The 21,533-nt window shown below is 39.7% G+C and overlaps 1 protein-coding gene across 2 annotated transcripts in view; it reads left to right on the plus strand.

The window, feature by feature from the left end:
* Positions 1–441: 441 nt before the first annotated feature.
* The window catches only part of PPP1CB (protein phosphatase 1 catalytic subunit beta), a 30,066-nt gene continuing 8,974 nt past the window's right edge, over positions 442–21,533 (plus strand). Inside the window, exons 1-4 of one of the 2 annotated variants that reach the window (XM_075146852.1) lie at positions 442–807; positions 13,156–13,287; positions 16,391–16,621; positions 16,972–17,076. In XM_075146852.1, coding sequence (XP_075002953.1) covers positions 756–807; positions 13,156–13,287; positions 16,391–16,621; positions 16,972–17,076 — 520 coding nt within the window. In that variant the 5' untranslated portion in view covers positions 442–755. Of the gene's footprint in view, positions 808–1,037; positions 1,308–13,155; positions 13,288–16,390; positions 16,622–16,971; positions 17,077–21,533 lie in introns of those variants that run through there. The other variant, XM_075146853.1, reaches the window with a different exon arrangement.

Here is a 21,533-nt window from a genome sequence, read left to right on the forward strand (position 1 = left end):
GGGAGGTGGGGCACCATGAGAAGTGCCAAGTATCCCCACATCCACGATGAAGTCCTCGGAGCTGCTCCCCGAGTTATAGAGACAGCCGGCGGAGCTGCCCTCAGGACGCTGCAGGCGTCGTGACAGGAAAGGCTTCCTCATCCCGCACCCTGTGGAGGCCTGAAGGGGCTGACTCAGAGGAAGCCCCGCGGGCCTGGCTTGAGAGCCCCCCCGGCTCCGAGGCCCGGGCCAGGCAGAAAGCGGGCCAGCGAAGCCCGACTCGGGGCAGCTCGCTCCTGCGAGGCCGACAGGTGACTGGGTGACGGTCCCAACGCGCCGAGCGACGCCCCCCGGGCGGTAACCTAGGGACCCGCGGGGGATGACGGAGGGAGGGTCGGTGACGCTCTGCGCATGCGCCCCGGAGCCCGCCAGCACCTTCGGCGCCTGCGCAGTGCCTGGAGCGCGGAGCGGCAGAGCCGCGGCGGCGGCGGGCGAGGCGGGAGGGGGCGCATGCGCCCTGGCGGCTTCTGAGGCGGGGAGGAGGTGCAGGGAGGAGGGGTGGCCGCTTCCCCCCATTTAGCGGTGAGGGAGCGGGTGCGGCGCTTTCGGCTGCCAGCGCGGGAGTACCCGGGCGGCCGCAGGGGACTGTCGGAGGGGGGTGGGGGGAGCCACTGTAGCTGCGGCCACCGCTCCCTGCTCCTCCTCCTCCTCCTCCTCCGTGAAGCGCCTTCCACCCCGCCCTCTCCCCGCCCGGGACTGAGTCTGGTGGCCACAAAATGGCGGATGGGGAGCTGAACGTGGACAGCCTCATCACCCGTCTGCTGGAAGGTGAGCGAGGCGCCGGGCAGCCCCGCCTGCCTGCCGCCCCACGCGCGTACCGCGGAGGGCGAGAGGGCGCCGTCGCCTCTCTTCGGCCTCCCCGCGGGAGTCGGGGCTGCCGGCGGGGTGGGGGGGAAGCGGGCGGGGCGGGCTCGTCCCGCGCTGCGGCCAGGGGAGCGGGGGCAGCGCCTCCCCCGCGCTGCCGGACCCGGGGTGGCGGCCAGGAGGGGGCTTGGCGCGGCTCGCCCGTGCCTCGAGCCCCGGGCCCGGCCCTGCCGAGCCCCTCGGAGGGAGGAGGGGTGCTTTTAAGCGTCCTGTCGGCGCTGGTGTGCGCGGGGGTCTGTCCTCCCTGCCTAGGTGAAGTGGCTGCTTTCCTATTTAAAAAAAAAAAAAAAAAAGCCCCGCTTTCCTTCTTCCCTTTCCCCCCGCTGCAGCTGCCTGGCTTAGGGGCGAGCTGGAGAAGCCTCGCTAGCTGAGCTATGGACGGCCTTATCCCTTTCTCCGGTTGGGTTAGTCGCAGTCTTCCGTGTTTAAAATTACGTGTATAAGCTGCGTTAGGATGGAGTTGTATATATGTGAGTGTCAGTGGAAGAAAAGGGGTTTAGTGGGCTGACATTCCTCTGCCTGCCTACGGGGCAGTCTCCAAAAGTAGCTCTCATGGATGGCTAATAAAAGCTGTGAAGGGTTTTGTGTGTATTAAATAGTGAGTCTTTCCTTTAAAGTGAGGAGGAAACTGACTTACTGCCTGCTTTTGGAGAAGCTGAGGAATTATTCCTAGCATTTTCTTTTTATTTAAGTTATGTCTTGAATGTTTAGTTGTCCTAGGCCTCTTCTCCCATTAATCTTTCATGCCACATTCAACAAATACTAGGTATGTGGGAGATGAGAGTACATGCATGGGTATGCGCTGTTCACTTACTTGGTTGCTGTACTTCTTGAATAGTTGGATCACTTTGCAGAAGGCTTATAGAAAGGAATTTCTGGAGTACGTACAGTTCTGGAAGTGAAACAAGTTTTGTAAGTCTGAAAGTTTTGTTCAGCTGAGTTACTACAAAGCAGAGTTTTTAGGGCTTTAAGGATTTTTTTTAGTAGTTGCTATCTGTTCTTGCTATCTAAAACTTAATTATGAACAATAAAATCAGTATTTTAAAATACATAAAGGCTTGGAGCAGTTTTGCTTATGCTTGTGATTTAAGGTATGCAGTGTAGTATAGTATGAAGAAACCTGCAGGTATCATCAGTTGATGTTTATCTTTGATCACTAATACAGATAAAACTCCCTTTTTCTGAATGTTGAAACCCAGATTAGTAGGTAGGTTTTTAAGACAAACCAAATAGTAACCTAGTAAACATTGACTTAGCAGTGCAGATTTTTTTGGGACATCAAAATGCATGTATATGTGTGGTGGTGGGATTTTTTGAGAGACACTCTAAAAATATATTTGAAAAGTACTTTTCCTCTTTGCTCATCAGTGTGGTTACTTAAATATAGATTGCTTTAAGAGAAGGGGATTCTGCAGTGTTTTGGTATGCAGCTTGTTGGATTCTTAAATGTTACTCTGCTTATCTTTTTTTAAAGCAAGACTTTTAAAATACGTGTTCCATACCTTTTACATACACCATAAATACTTGTGTTGCAACTTTCTAGCTTTTTGGGTTATGATTGGGTGCCTTGTGTCCGAGCAACCTAATCTTTGCTTTGTATTCCATAGTACTTTAATCTTTAGGGATACGTATGTGCAACTTCTCAAACAAGCTTTGCTTATAATTTTTCTCTCTGAGCAGAGATTAGGAAGATTCTTAAGGGAAATGGGGTGTTTTTTCTCTGCGTGTCACCTACTAACGGTAGTAGGAGTGCCTTGTACAACATCTTGTATCTGAAAGGGAAGAGATTCTCACAGATGGGGGGGAAACGCACAACCCTATTAAAAGAATGCGTTGTGTATGAATTATTTTTGCTTCCATTTAACATCTTTTATTTGTTGTATCGCTAGCATGTCCTATTTTAAGCTATGGTTCGAATAGTAGTGTTTCACAATGAAGCTTTTTTTTTGTACAATTGGCAGCTCACATTCTGGAGCTCATGCTGTTGCTTAGCTGACCTGTTCTGGTAAAGTGAGCATGAATCCCTCCCCATGCTGCTTGCACAGAAAAATTCTATTGACTTTTCTCTCTCGAGCAATTAATTAGTTTAAAGTAAGTTTTTTGGCTCCATTACTCACACTTCAACTTTGACTTAAAGGGTAAGGAAATGTGCCTTTTGAGCTGTAAAAATGCACATTAAAATAATAAAAAGACACTTTTATGAAATTTTGTTATGCAGTACATATTCGGTACATCCTTTTGGTTACTTTAAGTTAAATGGATGGCTTTAAGTTTGAATAGCAGTCTACAATTGTCTCAGTGGCTGCTGCACATAAATTTTAAAGGGTAGCAAATACATATCAAAAGCCACAGCAACAGGAAACTTCCCTGCTGTCATTGGGTTGCTGGTTCGTGACACCTGTTTCTAGGCTGTGATATTAGCTGTCATGAGTTCTTGCTCTTACTTTAATTAGGTTACTGTAACTGTTTTTACCCTCGTTGCTCAAGACTACATATCTTTTAGGTTATATGACACATTTACTTGCCTTTTGATTGGAATTACCTACTTAGATCATCTTACCCTCCATATGTTGTGTTGTGTTTTTTTTTTCTTTTTTCCTGAGATATCAATATGAGGTGGCCTATAGCCAGGCTGCTTGGAAGAATTCATCAAGAACATCTTCCCAACCCTCAACACGTGTGCATGCATGCTGATCTTGAATGTGAACTTATTTTAGAGATCTTTTGAGTGCTGAAAGCCAGATTAACTCTTGAGTTAAATTGGGGATAGTTTTCTTAAGGACTCAACTGAACCATTGTGTAATGCATGGTGATAGTCGTCTGGGACATTAGCTTTTAATTTCCATGTTCTTTTGCATATACCAAGCTCTTTATTCATTGGTTAAGCGATGAATTTAGGAATGGTAAGAGCTTATTTTGAATTTACTTTCTCTTGCAATGTGTCTAGTACTTGGTTACTACTTCGTGATGCCTTATAAATAACTTCTATTTGAAGGAAAGTAAAACTAAAGGGTATACTGTATGCATAAAATCTGAATGGAGGAATGCTTTCTCTTATTTCTTCTACCTCCAGACTTAAATTCCCATTCCTATTTCTTTATTAGAAGAGTGAGGAAGATGCTGGTTCTCTTAGATGTGTGCCTAACTGATCTTGGAGATACTTTGAGCTTTATTATAAGATTTCCTTTGATAAAGAAATCACTTATAAGTGAATCTGCAAAGATTTACAGGTCACATAAACACAAAATTCCATAGCTTTGCTAAAACACTTTTGGACTGATATGTGACCATAAAAGTGAATAAGCCAAATCACTCTTTAGACTGTTTCCTTCTTGCACTAGTCTTCAGAATTCCAGTCATGGGTCAGATTTAGTTGCACTGTGGTACACAAAAAGATGATCGCCTCATTTTTGCTTCAGTGTGCTGACTTTTTTTTGTTGGTGGTTTTTTTTTCCTTCCTATCTTCCCAGCTATGCCATCTGGTGGATAGATTTTCCCAGCCCATTCTAGCTGTGGACAGCACGGGAGTATGTACACACACGAGACTGTCATGAGTACATCAGATGTGGAATATGTTGTGGTTTGCCCCATCCAGGCACACCATGTATCCCTCTGTGGGAAATGCCCTGAAATTTGCAAAATGCTGAGCTAAACTGATAACACCAGGCTTACACTTAAGCCAGGTTCTAAGCTAGTTTAACTTTGGTGATGTGTGGAAAAGTTCCCTCTGTATCAAAGCAAGGATGTTGGAATAGGTGTGACCTTACTTGTAAAGAGTGCTGTGGATGGTGTTAAAAGACTGCCATGTTTCTGTCTGGGTGTTGGGCTTCCTGTTTCTGTGCTGTAAATGTCTCTTAAAATTTCTGGGTATAGGGCAACCCAGCTGGACTGGACTTTCTGCACTTTCAAATATATAGGTACCTGTCTTGGTAAACACTAAGGAGTTTACCATATGGAAGAGAGGATGTACTTGGGGAAACCCAGACATAGAGTAGCCTTAAATACAAGCGGGATTTCTGTGAAGAGTGTTTATTTATATAGCTGTACAAACAAATTTACCTTGTTTAGGGAAGACCCCTTGCTTGCCTAAATCTAGCTAACCTATTTCAAATTAACAACTTAAATTCATTTGATGGAACTTAATGTGGATCTGCTCTAAAATTATTTTTGATGAGGCTAGGAGGGCTACTAGTTCTGATAGTACTGATCCACCAATAAAGCTGGGAAATACTTACGCAAGAAGAGAGTTGTCAGACTTCCAGTAAACGTGGAGAATGGTTATTGCGTCAATGTTCAGCTCAAAGTGTGGTTTTTGATTGTCTTAATAAAAGCTGGTGTTCTTACCGTGTTATGTGATGTCTTTTAAGAAAGCTGCAACCTTCAGTTTCTTCTGATTTTGGAGGTCTTGCAGGTTGTGGTAAAGATAAATTTGAATATTATTCAATTTTTCAAGTGGAAGTTGGATTTTAACTGCTTATGAAATAATTGGGATTTTCCTTGTTAGTTTTAAATGCTATAGAGCTACTGGGCTAATGTATTATGATCAATAATGTCTTTCTGGTTTAGTTAGTGTCTTAACTAATTAACGTATCCAGCCAGTGTGATGGTGTGGTACGATACAGTAGTAGTGCTGTTCCACAGGTTCCGTAACTGATACTGAAAGAGGCAGTTGTAGAGAAGAAAAATAGACCTTAATGATCTGTTGCAGAACGATATAAACAAACCATGGAGGTGAACCTTGAATAAACAAGGGTTATTACCTGGTTTGGTGTGAAATCACTGGGTGATCTGCTATTAGAAAAATAAACAAGGAAAACTTAAGGTGTTTCTTGCAAGGGATGTATTTTTGAAATAATCTTGAGAGAGAGAGAGAAAGAAAATGGGCAGTTTTCATATGTTTCTAGGAGGGTAAGTATTGTATTAAACAGGGAGAAGGGATAGAAAGAAGAATGACATTTGTTTCTGGGTTTGTACAGCAGTGCAGATATCAGCCAGTTCATCTTTAGCTTTATAAGTGCATGACGAATGGGATGGTTGGCTTGAAAAATTGCACTGAAGGCCAAGAGCCGAGCGTCAGGCAATGTGTGCTGGTATTCCTTTATTCTGGCTGACTGTTCTGCCACTTGAAGGCTACATGATTCAGTAACTGTTTCATTTAGATATTCTGCAGCACAGTTTTTACTTGAGTCATTCAGTGTCTTGCTTAGAGTACAGCTAAATCATAGTATAAAAGGAAAAAAGTCGCTGTTTTTATTTAATGTAGATAAGAGGATTTTTAATACTTGATAGTTGCAATTAAATGCTCATTAGTGACCACCAAATGTAGGTATGTAGCTTTTTAAAAAAGGGAAAAAAACCCCAAACACCACAATGTATGGTTTAGCACTGTGAAGTCAGGCATACTATTACTCAGTAAGGTCAGATGCTGTACTCAGTGAAGGGTGTGTGTATATAGGGGAATCTACTCCTAACTACAACCTGAGGTGCCTCTAATGCGATATGTGTCTGGTTCATAATTTGAACATAGAAATGAACTTGTTTACTGCCTTTTCTTACTATTGTGTGATTTCTTAATATTGTGTGATTAGTACATAGGCTAGGTTATCTTAGTTTCACAGCACTATCTTCTGTGTGTTTTGTGCGTGTTTTTTTAACACCAAGCTTGATACAAAGCTTTTGTGTGTATATCCCACATAACCACATTAGATAAATACCTGAGAAATTGAAGAGGTGCAAAAGTCATGTTAAACCCTAGCATTTTGTATTACAACTTAAGTACTCCTTTCCTTGTTACTTCTCAGGAGTTATGAAGAAACTTGGTAATTTGCTCTGCCTTCCTCAAATTTTGGGAGTTTCATTAGCACTGCTTTATAGGAAGAGAATGTCAAGCTTTGAGAAAGAAGCTGAAATTCTTTGTTTCACGACATTTTTATGCTAGGTTAGCATTCCAAGTGGACTAGAACAGGAATTGCCACCACTTTGTATTATATGGCATAGTGAGAGGCTTCTACCTTCTGCTTTGCTAGTTGCATGAGTTTTACGTTCAAGTGTAATTAAGCAAACAGTAAATGTAGACTAATAACAAGCATTAGGGTTACGCATTTCGCTTACAGAATGGAGTAACTAATGTGATCTTGTCCTTCAACCTTGAATTTGGCAATTCTTGGAACTGTGCATGATACAGAATGATTGAGACTGTCAGTTTATGGAACCTCTGTGTAAGGAAGCAGGTGGTCCATGAAAAGCAAATAGAGTGGGTGGAGGTTGGTATAGGGACACTTGCGTGTTTTCACGGGCTTATTTGGGTATCCCCTGAAGCAACTTTAGATACTAGTTTCTAATGAAGCACCTTCTCCATGAGCATTAATTCTGCTGGATGGTATGTATTTTAAGAATGTAAATTCAAGTTGGTTAGAAGAACACTTCATTGTTTGGTTATTTTCATGGTTAGAAATTAAAGGCTTGGGCAGTCTCTTACTCTGCAGTGAATTTGTTTGGTGTTAAATAAGTCCTACTAAAAGGAGTTCACAAGCAATCACTGTGTTCTTCAGCAAAATACCTAAGGGCATCTAGTGAAGGCAAATCTATTAAGATTTTAAGAGTACTTGGATATAAAAGCACAGTTCTTCAGGAAAAAAACTCCCTAGAAGGCTGATTCTTTTATTTTTAGTGGGGAGTTTGGATGATGTACCCTAGGAAAGGTACGGGACTTTGCTGGGTACACCATGCAGAGTAGGTGTATATTCAGCAATATGCTTCTTACTGAATTGAGCAAAGCTCTGGCAGGGCTTCATTTATATTATTGTTGTCCACCAGTGTAACACATGAATGAAAGCCATTCTAAGGTTAGTTCTGTTACAGCAATTCTGAAACTTTGAAAACTTCTGTTGCTGGCTTAACTCTCAGTGTTTTGCTGCAAGATAGGGCGTGGCTACTTCTGGATGACAGCTGAACAATTTAAATAACAGAAGATATTTTGTGGGAGTAGAAGTTTTGCTTTCCAGAATGAAAGACACTTTTTAAATTCAATGTAGGATTCCTGACTTAAAACCATGAAAATATGTAACGTGGGTTTTTAAAATGCTGAGAGCAGATAACTTCAGAACATGTTTCCCAAATCAGGGTAAGAACTGTTTGGTTTTTTCCAAGTCGTAGGTAATGCCACCTTTGGCTTCTAAATCCATTCTGCTCCTACTATTGAGAAGCTGTTCAGGATTCATCAAATACTCCAAAGTACTTTGAAGCACAAGAAATAAATAGTTAAATATTGCAGTTGTTAATCACCAATCATTAAACATTCCACAAAATGTTGGGGAGAGGGGGAGTGTAAGCTTGTGGGAATTGCTTGTGTGCGATTTGTAAAATTGCATGCTTGCAGTCTTGTGTTGTAGTTTTGGGGTTGTTTTTAGATATACTCTGGCAAAACAGATCTCTAAAGCCATAATTTCATAAATAAGCTTGGCTGGAGCTGCTGTGAAAAGAAGCAGAACCAGCTGCTTATTCCTTCATAAGTCGTAGCCCAAGTTCACAGGGGATGTATTCTCCAGCTTGGGGAGCTATCTAGATTACATTTTTGTTTTGTTGTGTCTTTGTACTAGAAAGAAAAGATCAGTTCACTGATGCAGTTTACTGTGCGGCCACACAAATGCGTATGCCTGCAAAAAAAGCAAGAGTGTAGGGAAAGAAGGAGGCTACTTCTTAGCAATAAAGCTGGCCCAATTTTTTATGAAATTTAGGAGAAGTCTGGATTTTAATGTTATGCTAAAACCATGAGTGTTTTGTCCAGTAAACAGGACATGTGGTATTGGAGAACACAGTATAAATGCTTAGGACAGCTGTGCATACCACAGCTGATTTAGTAATTGAAGAAACTTCTATTAGTGATGCCACAAAATGAGCAGCTTAGTTACTTAGAGTGAGAGGCACACCAGAAACAGTGTGACAGAATAGGTTAAACGTATTTTCTCCAGTTCATGAGAGAGTATGGCAAAAAGTGATGCTCATAGAACTTCCAACAGCCAGTTCTTGACTCACTTTCCTTAGCATTATTTATTTACTTCCTCTCCAGTATTGCCTTACATAGTCTGCTGCTCTCTGGCATGAATTTGGAGGGATTAAAAAAAAAAATTATTTTTGCTGAAGTTTTTCTTTCCTGCCACTGTGCAACTCATGTCTCCGATTACTAATTGCTGTTAGTAGACTTCCTAAGGTTGCTTATCGAAGGTTGTGTAGATGCAGAGACCATTTTAATATTGTTTAGAGCAGCTTTTGGATTACTATAGGATCTATTGTGCTAAAATAATAGCCTGACAGTACAATATATACAGTTGCTTTTAATTCTCTTTATTCCCTGCTATGTCACTCCGTTTTAAGCTTCTTGCAGCAAAGGCTTGTTCTGGCATTAGCACTGTGCATGTGGGATTGTGTATGACAACAGGAATTGCTGTCCTCACTGAAGACTTTTATGTAAATCAAAGCTTGTTTACAGCATCTGCATCTTAGATTAAAGAAAGTTAATTTGTCTAATGTTGAGATGCTGTTTCTGCTCTGAGTAAATGACAACCATTAAAAATGATGGTTTTCCCAATGCTGTTAAAAACTTCTTGTGAGCACAAATTTTACAGTGCATGCAGCTATGACTTGTATGTTTTAAGAATGGTTAGGTATAGTAATTTGTAAATGCGTCTGAAAAACATCACTTACACTCTTGAACTCATTTTCAACCTTCTCTTAAACCTGTTCTTGGGGATTTGGCTTTTGAAAAACTAAATGTGGTGAGAGATGCTCTTGTTTACAATCCATACAGTGCATAGCTGAGTCAAGGAAACTTGACTAGTTGTAGTGTAAGCTGGTGAAAGATGTGCTTAGTCTTGCTTGTGTACTTGTACCACAGCTGTGGCTCAGCTGTTTTGTTTGACTACTTGGTGAACCTTACAGCGTCTTTGTGAATCCAGTAAAGGGCTGAGGCTTCCAGGGTCACAGTAGCTTCTAATTTTTCAATATGTAGTACCCTTATTGATGATCAGGGGATTGGGGGGAAAATGTCTTTTAACTATATTATTGATGATTATTCCTCATGAAACCCCAGGCTTTGTACTTCTTCAAATGTAACTGAGCTTACGTGTTTGCTATGTGGAGCTGCTGACTGTTCGGCCGGGGGGGGGGGGGTGCCTTTGCAAAGGTGCGGTGGCCCAGATTTGTACCCTTCCCAAGGGCTGAAAGTAACTGGAATCATGAGGTGTGTGTTGTCTCCTCCTCTGAGAGTGACATACTTGCCATAGTTGTAGAAACTTCTCTTATCTGGAGAATCTAAAGTGTGGTAATAAGTTGCTGCGCTGTTTGTTGGTCTGTCTGTTAAAGGCTTGCAACGTTTAAGGCTCTACTGTAAAAAGTAAAGAAATAATATCAAGACACTGGGTGTACTGACTATGGCAGTCAGTTAATTTTGAAGTCAGGAGCTGCGTCTTCTAGTGCAAAAATTCAGCAGCACTTAAAGCCTCAATCCTATGAAGCAATTGTTCCAAGTTTAAATCTCCATGTGAGTTTCAAAGGGAGCTAAAGGATGGCATTCTAAGAAATATTGATTGGATCAAAGTTATTTTAAGTATTATGAGTGCCCTCCTTGAACTGCTGTCTCAATTTTGGACTCTGTGCTTGATCTGGTGCTACTTATGGTAACATTAATTTTGTGTATGGTGGGCTTTCCTGGGTTTGAGTTCCGAAACCACAGTGGATGTAAAAAGTGTGCACTTAAGTCATTCTTGGTTTTAATTTATGTGAAATGGCTTAATTCTGGTGTTGCAAAACATTATGAAAGTAGTTAAATACAGAGGAGATTTTCATTGCTTATCAAAACAGGTTAAAAGAATGCACAGTTTGTAGAGGGAAAAATGGGACTGAAAAGCTAGTTGTGCTGCATGCTTTTTCGGCGTGACCTTGATGTTATAAACCATGGGTTTAAAATACAACAATTGTTTCAATAAAATGATAGCCATTGTGTTATTAAGACTCTGTTCTTTCAGGTGAGAGCTTTCTTATGTATAGTGACAGTTTATTGTGCCTATCAAAAAGAGTTCCTGGTCTATGAAAGGGATCATTATAAACTAATGGAATGCAAGCGTTTGAAAAGGTGGAGATTGTGGGACGATTTTGGTGCCTCACAAATTGGATAGCCAATGTCCTGTCAAGCCTGAGATTTTTTGTGTTTTTTGCTAATAATCCTCATGGGGCTGAAGATGCATCTATAAGTGCATCATTTAGTAGATGTTTGAGATGTAGTGAAATGGAAGCCTGTAGGCATTTATTGTTTTCTAGTAACGTTGATTGTGTCTAACGTCTGCCTTTGTATTCTTTTAATATGTAAGCCAACATCTTAATGCATGAAGAATAACAACAAAAAAGTGTTACTAAAAAGCTGTTTGCTTTCTCAAGTATAGTTGAAATCTTAATTAGCAAAAGGAATGTGACTTACCATATGGTAAATATCACCTGGTACTGATTCAGAGCTTCACTGAAAGAAGTCCTGTATGCCACAGCCTTGTTCTTGTGGGATTCTGAGCCAAGTATTTCCAGTGTATCCTCACTGTAGATAGACTAGCGCTCCTGCTATTTTGGCACTCGAAGTGGCTGTCCCATGATCTAGTTTCACATTTTCTCTTCCCTGCTTGAGAAAACCATTCTTCATTTTTGCCTTTTCACGTGTTCCTGTGGCTGCTTCCTAACCCCAGTTTAACAAGTGTGTCTGGTCTTTATTAAAAATAAAAATTCATAGCACAGTGTTGTCAGATGTTGCAGTTACACTGGGAGAAATATGCAGTGGATAACCAGAGCAGATGTTGCAGTTACACTGGGAGAAATATGCAGTGGATAACCAGAGCAGAGCTTTTTGAGCTTAATACTTTGGACTGTAGTACTAGGTGACCTAGGACAAACTGTTGCCCCTCATATCCTTTTTTCCCCATTGCAGTCTAGATAATGATACTGATCTCCTCTGTAAAGTATGCTTTCTAGGACCTAAGTGGAATAAAAGGAAAAGGGATGTTACTAATTTTTTTTTTTTAAAAAGTTGCAAGCTTAATCTTCTGTTTTGGAGAGGGGAAGCAGTCCCCTCTGGGGGGGAACTTATTTTATGTGTGAAGAATTAGTTTTTGCTATTCTGTTCGCAAATGTACCTTATTAAACTTCCTGAAGTTGCAGCTAAAATTTTTATGAAGTGATGCCTTATTATGTTTGAGTTTGAAAGCATTTGGATTTGAACTGCTGAAGTTCCATACCACCTTCTCTTGTAGGTACTACTGTGGTTTAATGCTGAGTGTTGCTTCTATCTAAAGCAGATGGCAGAACAAGATGTTCGCCTGTTGTAGACTCTGATACATTCTGGCTTATTAGTTTGAACTCTAAAGTTTGGTTTATGCTGAGATGCAAGGCTGAACTGGATCAGCCAAAGTGCAGACGCATTTGTTCTATTTTACTGCCTCATTAAAGACACATTAAAGCCTCTGACAGAGGAATCATATAGATATTTGTGGAAAGAAGCAGCTGCAGATAAACTTGCCGGAGGATGTTGGTTGGAGCGCAATGACACGTGAATGCTTTTGAAAACTTAGTGCTAAATATAGGTTTGAGTACCTGACTTACTGCCTTAGGAATTCAGTTTCATTCTAGTTAGAATGTCGTTGGACGTAAAGGTTCCAATAACTCAAGAATCATTATGTATGAATGAAGGTTTCATCAAAATTTCATAACTTTTAGTGTGATGTTCCTAATATGGCAATTTCAGCTGCCAAAAGGGTAAACATGTCTGTGTTTTTTTCTTTGTATTTAGCTAGCCCTGTTGAACTCAACAGCCTAAAGAAGTTTATTTTGTGCTAATGTGAAAGTGTTTTCAGGATTTCCATTCTCAGGATTTTTTTGCCTATTCTGAATATTCTAGCATAATGGGATTGTTAATTTGAGCACTTTTTGAAGTTGCTATTTATCCAAATGTGGACGAAAGCAAGGCTTAAATTATTCTCTTCTGAGAACCTGATTTAACAGGAATGCATACAGACCTTTAAGCACAGGTTACCACAGTATCAGAGATTAATTTTAGAATTTGTTGGAATACATAATTCCAACACATTTGATAGATATGTTGGAGTGTGCTGCTGGCTTTTTTGTCAAATATAGATTTCAAATACAGCTCATCTGCCCTTACCTATTATGGTGTATCTGTGTGATGGTTACCTTCAATTGTTAAACATCTCATTTCAGTGCGAGGATGTCGTCCTGGGAAGATCGTTCAGATGACTGAAGCAGAAGTTCGGGGCTTGTGCATAAAATCACGGGAAATATTTCTTAGCCAGCCTATTCTCCTGGAACTAGAGGCACCGCTGAAAATTTGTGGTATGTAAACTTCATATGTATGTGTTTTATGTAGGTGTTTTAATCTAGTTGTATGCTAGGTGGGTTGGAAGGATACTGAGATAGGCAAGTGACCTTGACTTGGGTGATACAGATTAGAGTGAGGTCTTCACAATCTTAAATGTAATTTTCAATTTAGATTGGATTAAGTCGAGAAAAGGCAGCTAACAGTTGGTAGATTGCTGGTGCTCCCAGTACTGTTTAGGAGCAAGTTCTGTTGGCACGAAGAGCTGCTTGTGCGCTCGTCTAGTGCAAATTCTGCAACCTGTCCTTTGTACTTCCCTAGGGAGTGCTTGCACAGAGCTGCTACTCTTTTGATCACTGTTTCAAAAAGCAGTTAGTTGCTTTAAAAGCAAATGTTTAATGTTGTAGTTGCTCTCTTCAAAGCATAAGCAAAACAAAGATCTTTACATGTTGTGAAATGGAACACTTCAGAAATAGTGTTGGAGAAAGCATTGTTAGTCTTTCAATTGAAAAAATAAAACTGTATGCAGACTGTTAAATTAGGCTTAGTTACCACGTAATAAATTCCTTGAGCAAGTTTTTACAAACGTGGTTATTGCTGTCAAATATGGATAAAACTAAAATGTGTGTGTTCTTTACCTCTCTAAGCTTTTATAAGATGCTAGACTTTTTCAAAAGTACGCTGCTGTTAATAGGTATGCAAGCTTGTTAAAAACTGTTGCAAAAGTAACTGGCTTGTAAGTACTGGCTTGTAATCATCCTTCAAGTTATTAACAGCAGGTGCAGTCTTAGAAAGCATAAAATTTCTTGAATTAGGCTTCTTAAAGTGTCATAGTATTAAAGTTGAAGCAGTCTTTGAATTTGTTGTTACTAACACGCTCAAAGATAGATTAGCTTCTTCCTGGCAGACCTAATGTAGCAATGTTTCTTACATTAAGAGAGGATATTACCAATTAAAAAAAAAAGCACTCATGGCAAGGTCATTCTTAAATGACTAATTGCTTGGTAGGGTGGGGAAGAAAAACCGGACCAGCTTGCATAATGGCATAAAGTTGAAGGTAAAATCCAGCTGTACCACATTGTGTTTATGCTGCACTGAAAAGACTACAGTGGTCGCATCGTATTCCTAGATAAAGAAAAAATGAAAAATTAAATATTTAGATTGTACGTAAGTCAAGGTCTGCAAAATATAATTAGCCTCTTTCAAAGTTAGTTTCTCATTTGCTTAAATCAAGACAGTTGAAAGGACTGTTAGGTCTACAATAATAGGGTAGCAAATGCACAGTTACATAAGGCATTTGTTATTTTAAATTGGATTCCAAACACGGTGACAGCACCAGGAAGTGTCAGGTGCATCTAAATTTAATATTAGAGCAATTGTCAAAGATGGTTTTAGATAAAAGTGAAAGAAAGATGATCACTTTCACGAAAAGCAAAATATGCAGCTCTACTGCTTTGAACTACTATTTTAGTGTGTTCAGGCAATGCCTGAGGAACCATTACAGGATTGTCTTGTCTTGTAATCAAGTCAGTTCAAAATAAGCTTTTACATCTTGAATGGCTGTGTTTTAATGTAAGATGAAAGATATTCTTATGTAAACGTCCATTTTAAAATAGGTGCGGTTTTTACTGTAAGGCTTTGTATCTGGTAGACTTCAATTCAACTTGTGCCCATATGAAGCTGTATTTTAAAATGCCGAGCGCCTTGAATGGAATAGTAAATGCTTTGGTCCCTTTACAAAATTGTTTCTATAAAATGTTCCTTTACTCTTTAAGTGCTTTGGTCCCTCTGGCTCATGTATGTAACTGAAAGCAGTTCTAGAATGAACACAATTATAATATTCTTTCTGTAGTATGTTTAGTTGGTAGTTAATTCTGGTGGTAGTGAAGTCTGGGGAGTGTATTGATAGTGTAGTTCTGGAGTACTAGACGCAGCAATGACTTGTTGAGGAGTCTTCTATGTTTTCTTCTGATTGTGACCTGGAGATTTCTAAATATCAAGTAGATCTTTTTTAAGATTATGGAAAAAGTTTGAGAGGTGTGTGTTGGGTTTTCTGCTTTTTTAAGCCATAGCAGCTAGCACTCTACTGGAGAATAGCTGTGTGTAACGAAGTCGGGATTTTGCCACTGAACAAGCAGCAAAAGTGAAAATGCATTTATGGAATGCTTAGTGTAAGGGACCAGGAGGTGCTAAATTTAAACAGCATACAGCTTGTACTGAAGGCTTCTTGCATAGCTTTTTTATATTCAGTCACTTTGGTAATGAATTCTACAGTCAGCTGGAATACATGGCATGTATTCTACAAGTTTCTGTAGAGCAGCTTTGACCTTATGGGCAGCTCACAGATAGTTAGCTTTGGCTAGTCTGGTATGATACGTGGTGTTGTAATTGCCACACAGAGTTGTTTCATGGAAAGCCTGCTTAATTTTAAAGCTGGCAGTGTGATGAGTAACAGGACAGTTATTTTTCCTAAGATATACCTGCAGGGTTGAATATCTCGTAAGGGATATCAGTCTTTGAGTCTCTGTACTGGTTTTATATGAATAATTGCATCGAAGGAGGAGTTACCCTAAATGCTGGGGGATGGGAATCTTAATACAGCAATGTTATGGGAGGACAAGCAGTTGGCCTTTGAAGTAAGTGCTCTCTGCCAGCGCAATGTTCAGTTTCTCTCCGGTCTTTGTAGATTCTTTACTTGTCTGTTTTTGCAGTAAATAATGTGACTTAACTTTTTCTGAATACATTGGCTTCCTGGCCATGTAACTGTTCAATTAGAGGTTGTCTTTCTGACCTTGTTTTAATTTGAACAAATTAAGAGCTTGGTAGAAAGCTTAAGCTTAATTGTGAAGACTTCTGTAGCTTTTGGTTTTCAGATTGGTTTCATAACTGCCATAGCAGTTCTGCAAATATATGGGTTATTTATATTTAGCGAGTACTTCAGTTGTAATATTAACATGGTTCTCACCTTTCTGATACCTATTGCCAGTCTGTTTTTAAAGGAAATATTAATGCTTTTTCTTTTAAGATCAATTAATAAAAAGTGATTAGCTGACTTAAGTTCTTGATTTGTGTACTCTTTATGTTGTTGCACTAATCCTCGGTAAACATTTTCTTGTTCAGGTGATATTCATGGTCAGTATACAGACTTGCTTCGGTTATTTGAATATGGAGGATTCCCACCGGAAGCTAATTATCTTTTCCTTGGAGATTATGTAGACAGAGGCAAACAGTCTCTGGAAACAATTTGCCTATTACTGGCATATAAAATCAAGTACCCGGAAAACTTCTTTCTCTTAAGAGGAAATCATGAGTGTGCTAGCATCAATCGGATCTATGGATTCTATGATGAATGTAAGTAAAACCTATTTCTTTTGAAAGACTTTTATAGACTAATACTGTATTTTGAAGACACTTCTAGTAGTGACTCACGTACTGCAAGGGATTTCATATTCTGTGAACCTGCTTTGAAACTTTGTAAAAGTACATTTCAAACCAAGGTTAAAGTCACTCTAGAGAATTATTATTTGCTCTTCTGCTGTCCTTGAAATGCTGTTGCAGGAGATTGAAACCTAAGTACACTAACAGAAGTAAAGCCCTGTGAAGACAGTTTGCTAACATTTTTGGTCAGGTTGTGATATGTATTGCAGGTTGGCTTTAAGAAAACAGCCTTCTGTTTCTAATGTCTCATGCTGTTCTTGTAGGCAAGCGGAGATTTAACATTAAGCTGTGGAAGACTTTCACAGACTGTTTTAACTGTCTGCCTATTGCAGCCATTGTGGATGAGAAGATCTTCTGTTGTCATGGAGGTAAGCTGATGACTGCTTTTAAAGGCTGTGTCTAAACTGATTTTTGTGTTAATGCTATACCAAATGGAGTGTGGATGTGCATACCTGATACTTAGCTGGAAACATTTAACCTTATATTGTCTGTAAAGGTCGCTGTTATGCCTTGTGCTTTTCTGTGCACCTGGCAGCAGTCAGATGTCAGTCGTACCTGGTATACATGGCCCTCTATGCCTGAGGGGCAAGCGTGTCTATAAGTATTCCCATCAGTATGTGCCTCTCTGAAGGATACTGAAGGCTAGAATTCTTGCATAATTTGCCACGTGACTTGTTGCTGTTATCATTTATCAGTGCAGCCTTAGCTAACATTGGCATCTGTAGCAGTGAAGTGAAAGTATAACTTTCACAAGTAACCCCAGGTCTGTAGTCTTGGCCTCTTTAGCTGGTTTCATAAGATGTTGGTGGAAGGGACCTCTGAGGTAACATAGCCCAGCCTGCTGCTTGAAGACATACATTTGTTAACATTAGAGCAGGTCAGCCATGGCTTGCTCTGACTCTATTGGAAAATCTACGTTCTGTGGGCACCTGTCCCAGTGCTACACTGCTCTTGTAGAGAAAAAAGTGTTTGGTGTTGATCTGACTGAGGCTTGCGACTTCTCTGAGTTTTGGAACTTACCTGGGCGTTCTTTGTAGAAGGGGAACTCCCCATGTTTTTACAGGCAATGATGCTTACATGTTTTTGAGGCCTTGCAGAGTCAAACAATTGACAACAATTTCAAATTCCTGGTAGTAAGAGCCATCCTGCCTTTTTGCAGCTGTCTTTGCAACTACCTCCATTAATAAGCAACTTGTTGCCTTGCACTGAGTGATCCAGAGATGGTCTGATAGGTGTCACACCTGCATTGTCAGTGAGATAATTAGAGATTAGTGGAAGTGAGAGCACTGCAGAAACCTCTAGTTTGATAGCTTCATTTGGAATTAGAAGTAGTTTGCACCCAAAATTCCTGAGCAGACTCTTCCAGAGTTTGTGAGGTTGTATTGATGGCTGCCATCCTGCCTTTATTAACTACAGGTATCTCTGCAAGAGCTCTGCCTGTATGGAATGTGCTGTAAAAATGATCCTGGCTCTTCTTGTATCTTGTATTGAAAGCTTCTGCCTTCAATGCCTGCTAGTGTAAGCTATCAGAGTCTTATAATATGCTCTGAGGTATTGTCATATCTCTGTAAATACAGAATTAATGCAATGATAGACAGTTGAGTCTGCCAGTCTCCAGGTAGCATTGACATGTTAGAGGAAGTACTTTGTTTTCTCACAGGTCATCTTCTCATCTTGTTCTCAGTGTGGTATGGTGTCTTTTTTTCTTTTTTAAGAACTGGTACCTATCTTATGAGCTAGATCTCATAATTTTAAGAATGTGAGATACTAAATCACTTCTGCACCGAGGTAGCCAATTATCAGTGGCTAAAACCATGTAATAATTTTTTTTTCCAAAAAAGCTGGCAAAAGAATTATTCTTTTACTATCATTATGCTTTTTTGAACTTTGTTTTATTTGGGAAACAGTAGAGAATAAATGGTGACAAAATACTGTAGTGTTTCAGGCAAACAATTAACCTTAGGTGGGTGGTAGAAGATAATTGAGGAAGCTTAGCAGGTAGAGTAGAATGCTATGTTCTATGACAAAACTGATAATTTTGTGTGTATGTGCATTTGAGACCTGAGTTATGAGCAAGAAGCCTAGAAAGCTATTTTTCAAGAAAAAAAAGTAAAGCTTTATTATAAATGTATTGAGGGGATTAACCTCTTGTTTAATCAAGTAGGAAAACTTCTATTTTGTGCATAGTATGCTTTAAGGATCCTCTTATGAAAAGCAGTATTTACTTATTTATTGAATGCTAATTGTCCCTTAAACTTGTACAGGCTTCATCTGTAACTGAAATTACTATCACAACTCATCTGTGGCTGTGAAATAAAGTGAAAAGATTACTAAATGTGCTGTGTGCTCCTAATAAATGAAAGTGGACGTTCAGCACATAAGTAAGTTTTGCCCTTTTTCCGCTCTTCTCCAATCCTATCCAAACTGCATTCCAGATCCCATGAAGTCATGGACTGTCAACGCCTTTTCATGATGTTACTACTATAATTAACACTGAGGCAGCAACAGAAACCACTGAACTCTGCTGGAGGTTGAAGCTAGCATGTAGATATAAGGTAGGTGCCTTTTTTACTATATTGCGCATTTTTGCATAGTTTATTTTAAAAATATTGTCCTCTGGGATATATAATAAAACTTTGCAAAACCGCATAACATAGTAAAACAAAAGGCACCTAACTTACCCCAGTAGGCTATCTACAATAGCTTAAAATCCTGAGTCAGCTTTTTTACCTAGACTTTTCTGGGCATTTGCTGTTCTCTCACAATATAAATCAAACCTCTCTTGCCATCCCTGTATCCAAAAGTTCATGCTGCTGAAAGGATCTTTCATTGTAACCTTCCCATCACCTCACTCTCTTCCCTGTCTTTCCACATTGCTCATGTAAGTCATATTTTGGTCTTTTCTTAAGGCTGTCTTCCTGACTTACTTCTGACTTTGCTCTTTATCTTGCTTCATTAAAGCTTATTCCGTAACCATTCCCGACTTCTCCCTTTTGCTCTGCTTTGTATTCTGTACAGTATTGTCCTCTTATCTATGACACCAGTCTCTAGTTCTAATCTTTAGAGACCTTATATGATTACTTTCAAGTTTCTGTAAATTAAGTCCATCTTAGAGTGTCGTATTGATGGAACAGATTGGTCTTACCACATTGGATTTAAGCTCTGAGATGGGAGTCATGTTAGTTTAGTAGAATACTGGATTTACGTAATATTTTCAAGCTCTGGAATTCTGTTTTTCTTGTGACATTAATGACAATGAAAGATATATTGAAGGCGAAGTCTACTTGATAATCTCACACAGTATCCAAAGAGACCTGAGGAGCTTCCTGGATTACACTGTAAAAACAAGTAACCATCACTCTTACTTTACCAATTCCACCTGATCTGGGAGTGATTCAAATCTCAAGCCTGGATTTGATGAGTCTGCCAGGAGTAATGACAATTCATTTTCTTGAACCTTAGGGGGGGGGTGCTCTTACGCTTCAAGAAGTTAGTATACTAAAAGATAGCTTTTCTGTGCTTAGCTGTCATTATGTGACACGACAACTTAATTCAATTGTGTACTTTTCAATTTTCTTTCAGTGCGCAGTGGGTTGCAGCAATCACTGTAGTGGCAGCAGCTTGTCAGTGAGCTTTAGTAGCCTGTGTTTGCATTCTTATTTCCTTCATTTAATGCTGGTCATTTACAACTTTTGTCTGTAGATCTGAATTTGAGACATTAGCAATTTTAGCTATTAGCTTTTTGTGCAGGGGGAGTTAGGAAGATATTTGGGAAAAGACGACCTCTTGGGTGGTTAAAAGAGGTCTACAAACATGCAGGCTGTTTTGTGGGCTTGTACCATTTTACAATGGTGTAGCACAAAAACTAACAGCTACAGGGTTGAGACATGGTTTGTAATAACGTATTTTCTTTTGAAGAACTTCATGTTTTGGGTGCAACCTGAAATGGTAAGAGCTGTAACGTCATAGAAGGTCACAGACTGGTTGTGCTTATTTCACTGAGATTGTCCATTACTATCTCAGGGTGTGGTCTGAGTAGAATCAGAGTAGAATCCGCATGCCTTTGTGCTAATAGATGAATTCTGTGGAAGGGGAAGAGGTAGGCTGGTCAAAGTTTAAAAGCTGATTATCTACTTGAATTTATATTAGTATCCCTGTATTGTTGTGTAAGTAGAATTGACTAAAACTCCTTTGATACACTATTTAATGTAAGATTTCTGCCATCCTTCACAACCTCAAAGTTTCGTGAAGACAGGTTTAACAAGCTGATGAGGATAGAAGGCTTTTATTGTAAGACTGCTTCAACAAAAATAATCTAAAATCTTAATACTTGAAGAAAACTTCCTTAAGTCTTTATATCAAATGCATTGGAGTCATTGTTCCTGTAACACGTACATTGCTACTGTGCAAACTCTGATGTCAGCTGAAATTATTTTACACGGTGACTCCTTTCCAGTGATAGGTTTTCTTCTATCATGTTCAAAGTTCTGGACCGAGTCAAATGGATATGGCTTGCTAATATGAAATGTTTCATCACAGATTAGGTCTTCATGCTCTATTTCCAAATTTGCAACTTTCTTAATTAGGTAATCTTGGCCTAAGTAATTTAAATTACTTTAGGACCCTTATTTAAGGACATGTTAAGATGCTAGAGCATCATGCCTGTATGCCTCAAGTAGAAAAGTGTGTAGTTAAACTGTTCAAAGGGTAGCTTTGAAATACCACGCTTTGCGTGTAATTACATGTTAATATGGCAAAACTATGCAAAAAGAGCTGTGTCTTTGTGATAAATGATTTTTTGAGTAATCAAGGTACTATAAATGAC

Source organism: Calonectris borealis, chromosome 3 (genome assembly GCF_964195595.1).
Source record: "Calonectris borealis chromosome 3, bCalBor7.hap1.2, whole genome shotgun sequence".
Taxonomy (NCBI): Eukaryota; Metazoa; Chordata; class Aves; order Procellariiformes; family Procellariidae; genus Calonectris; species Calonectris borealis.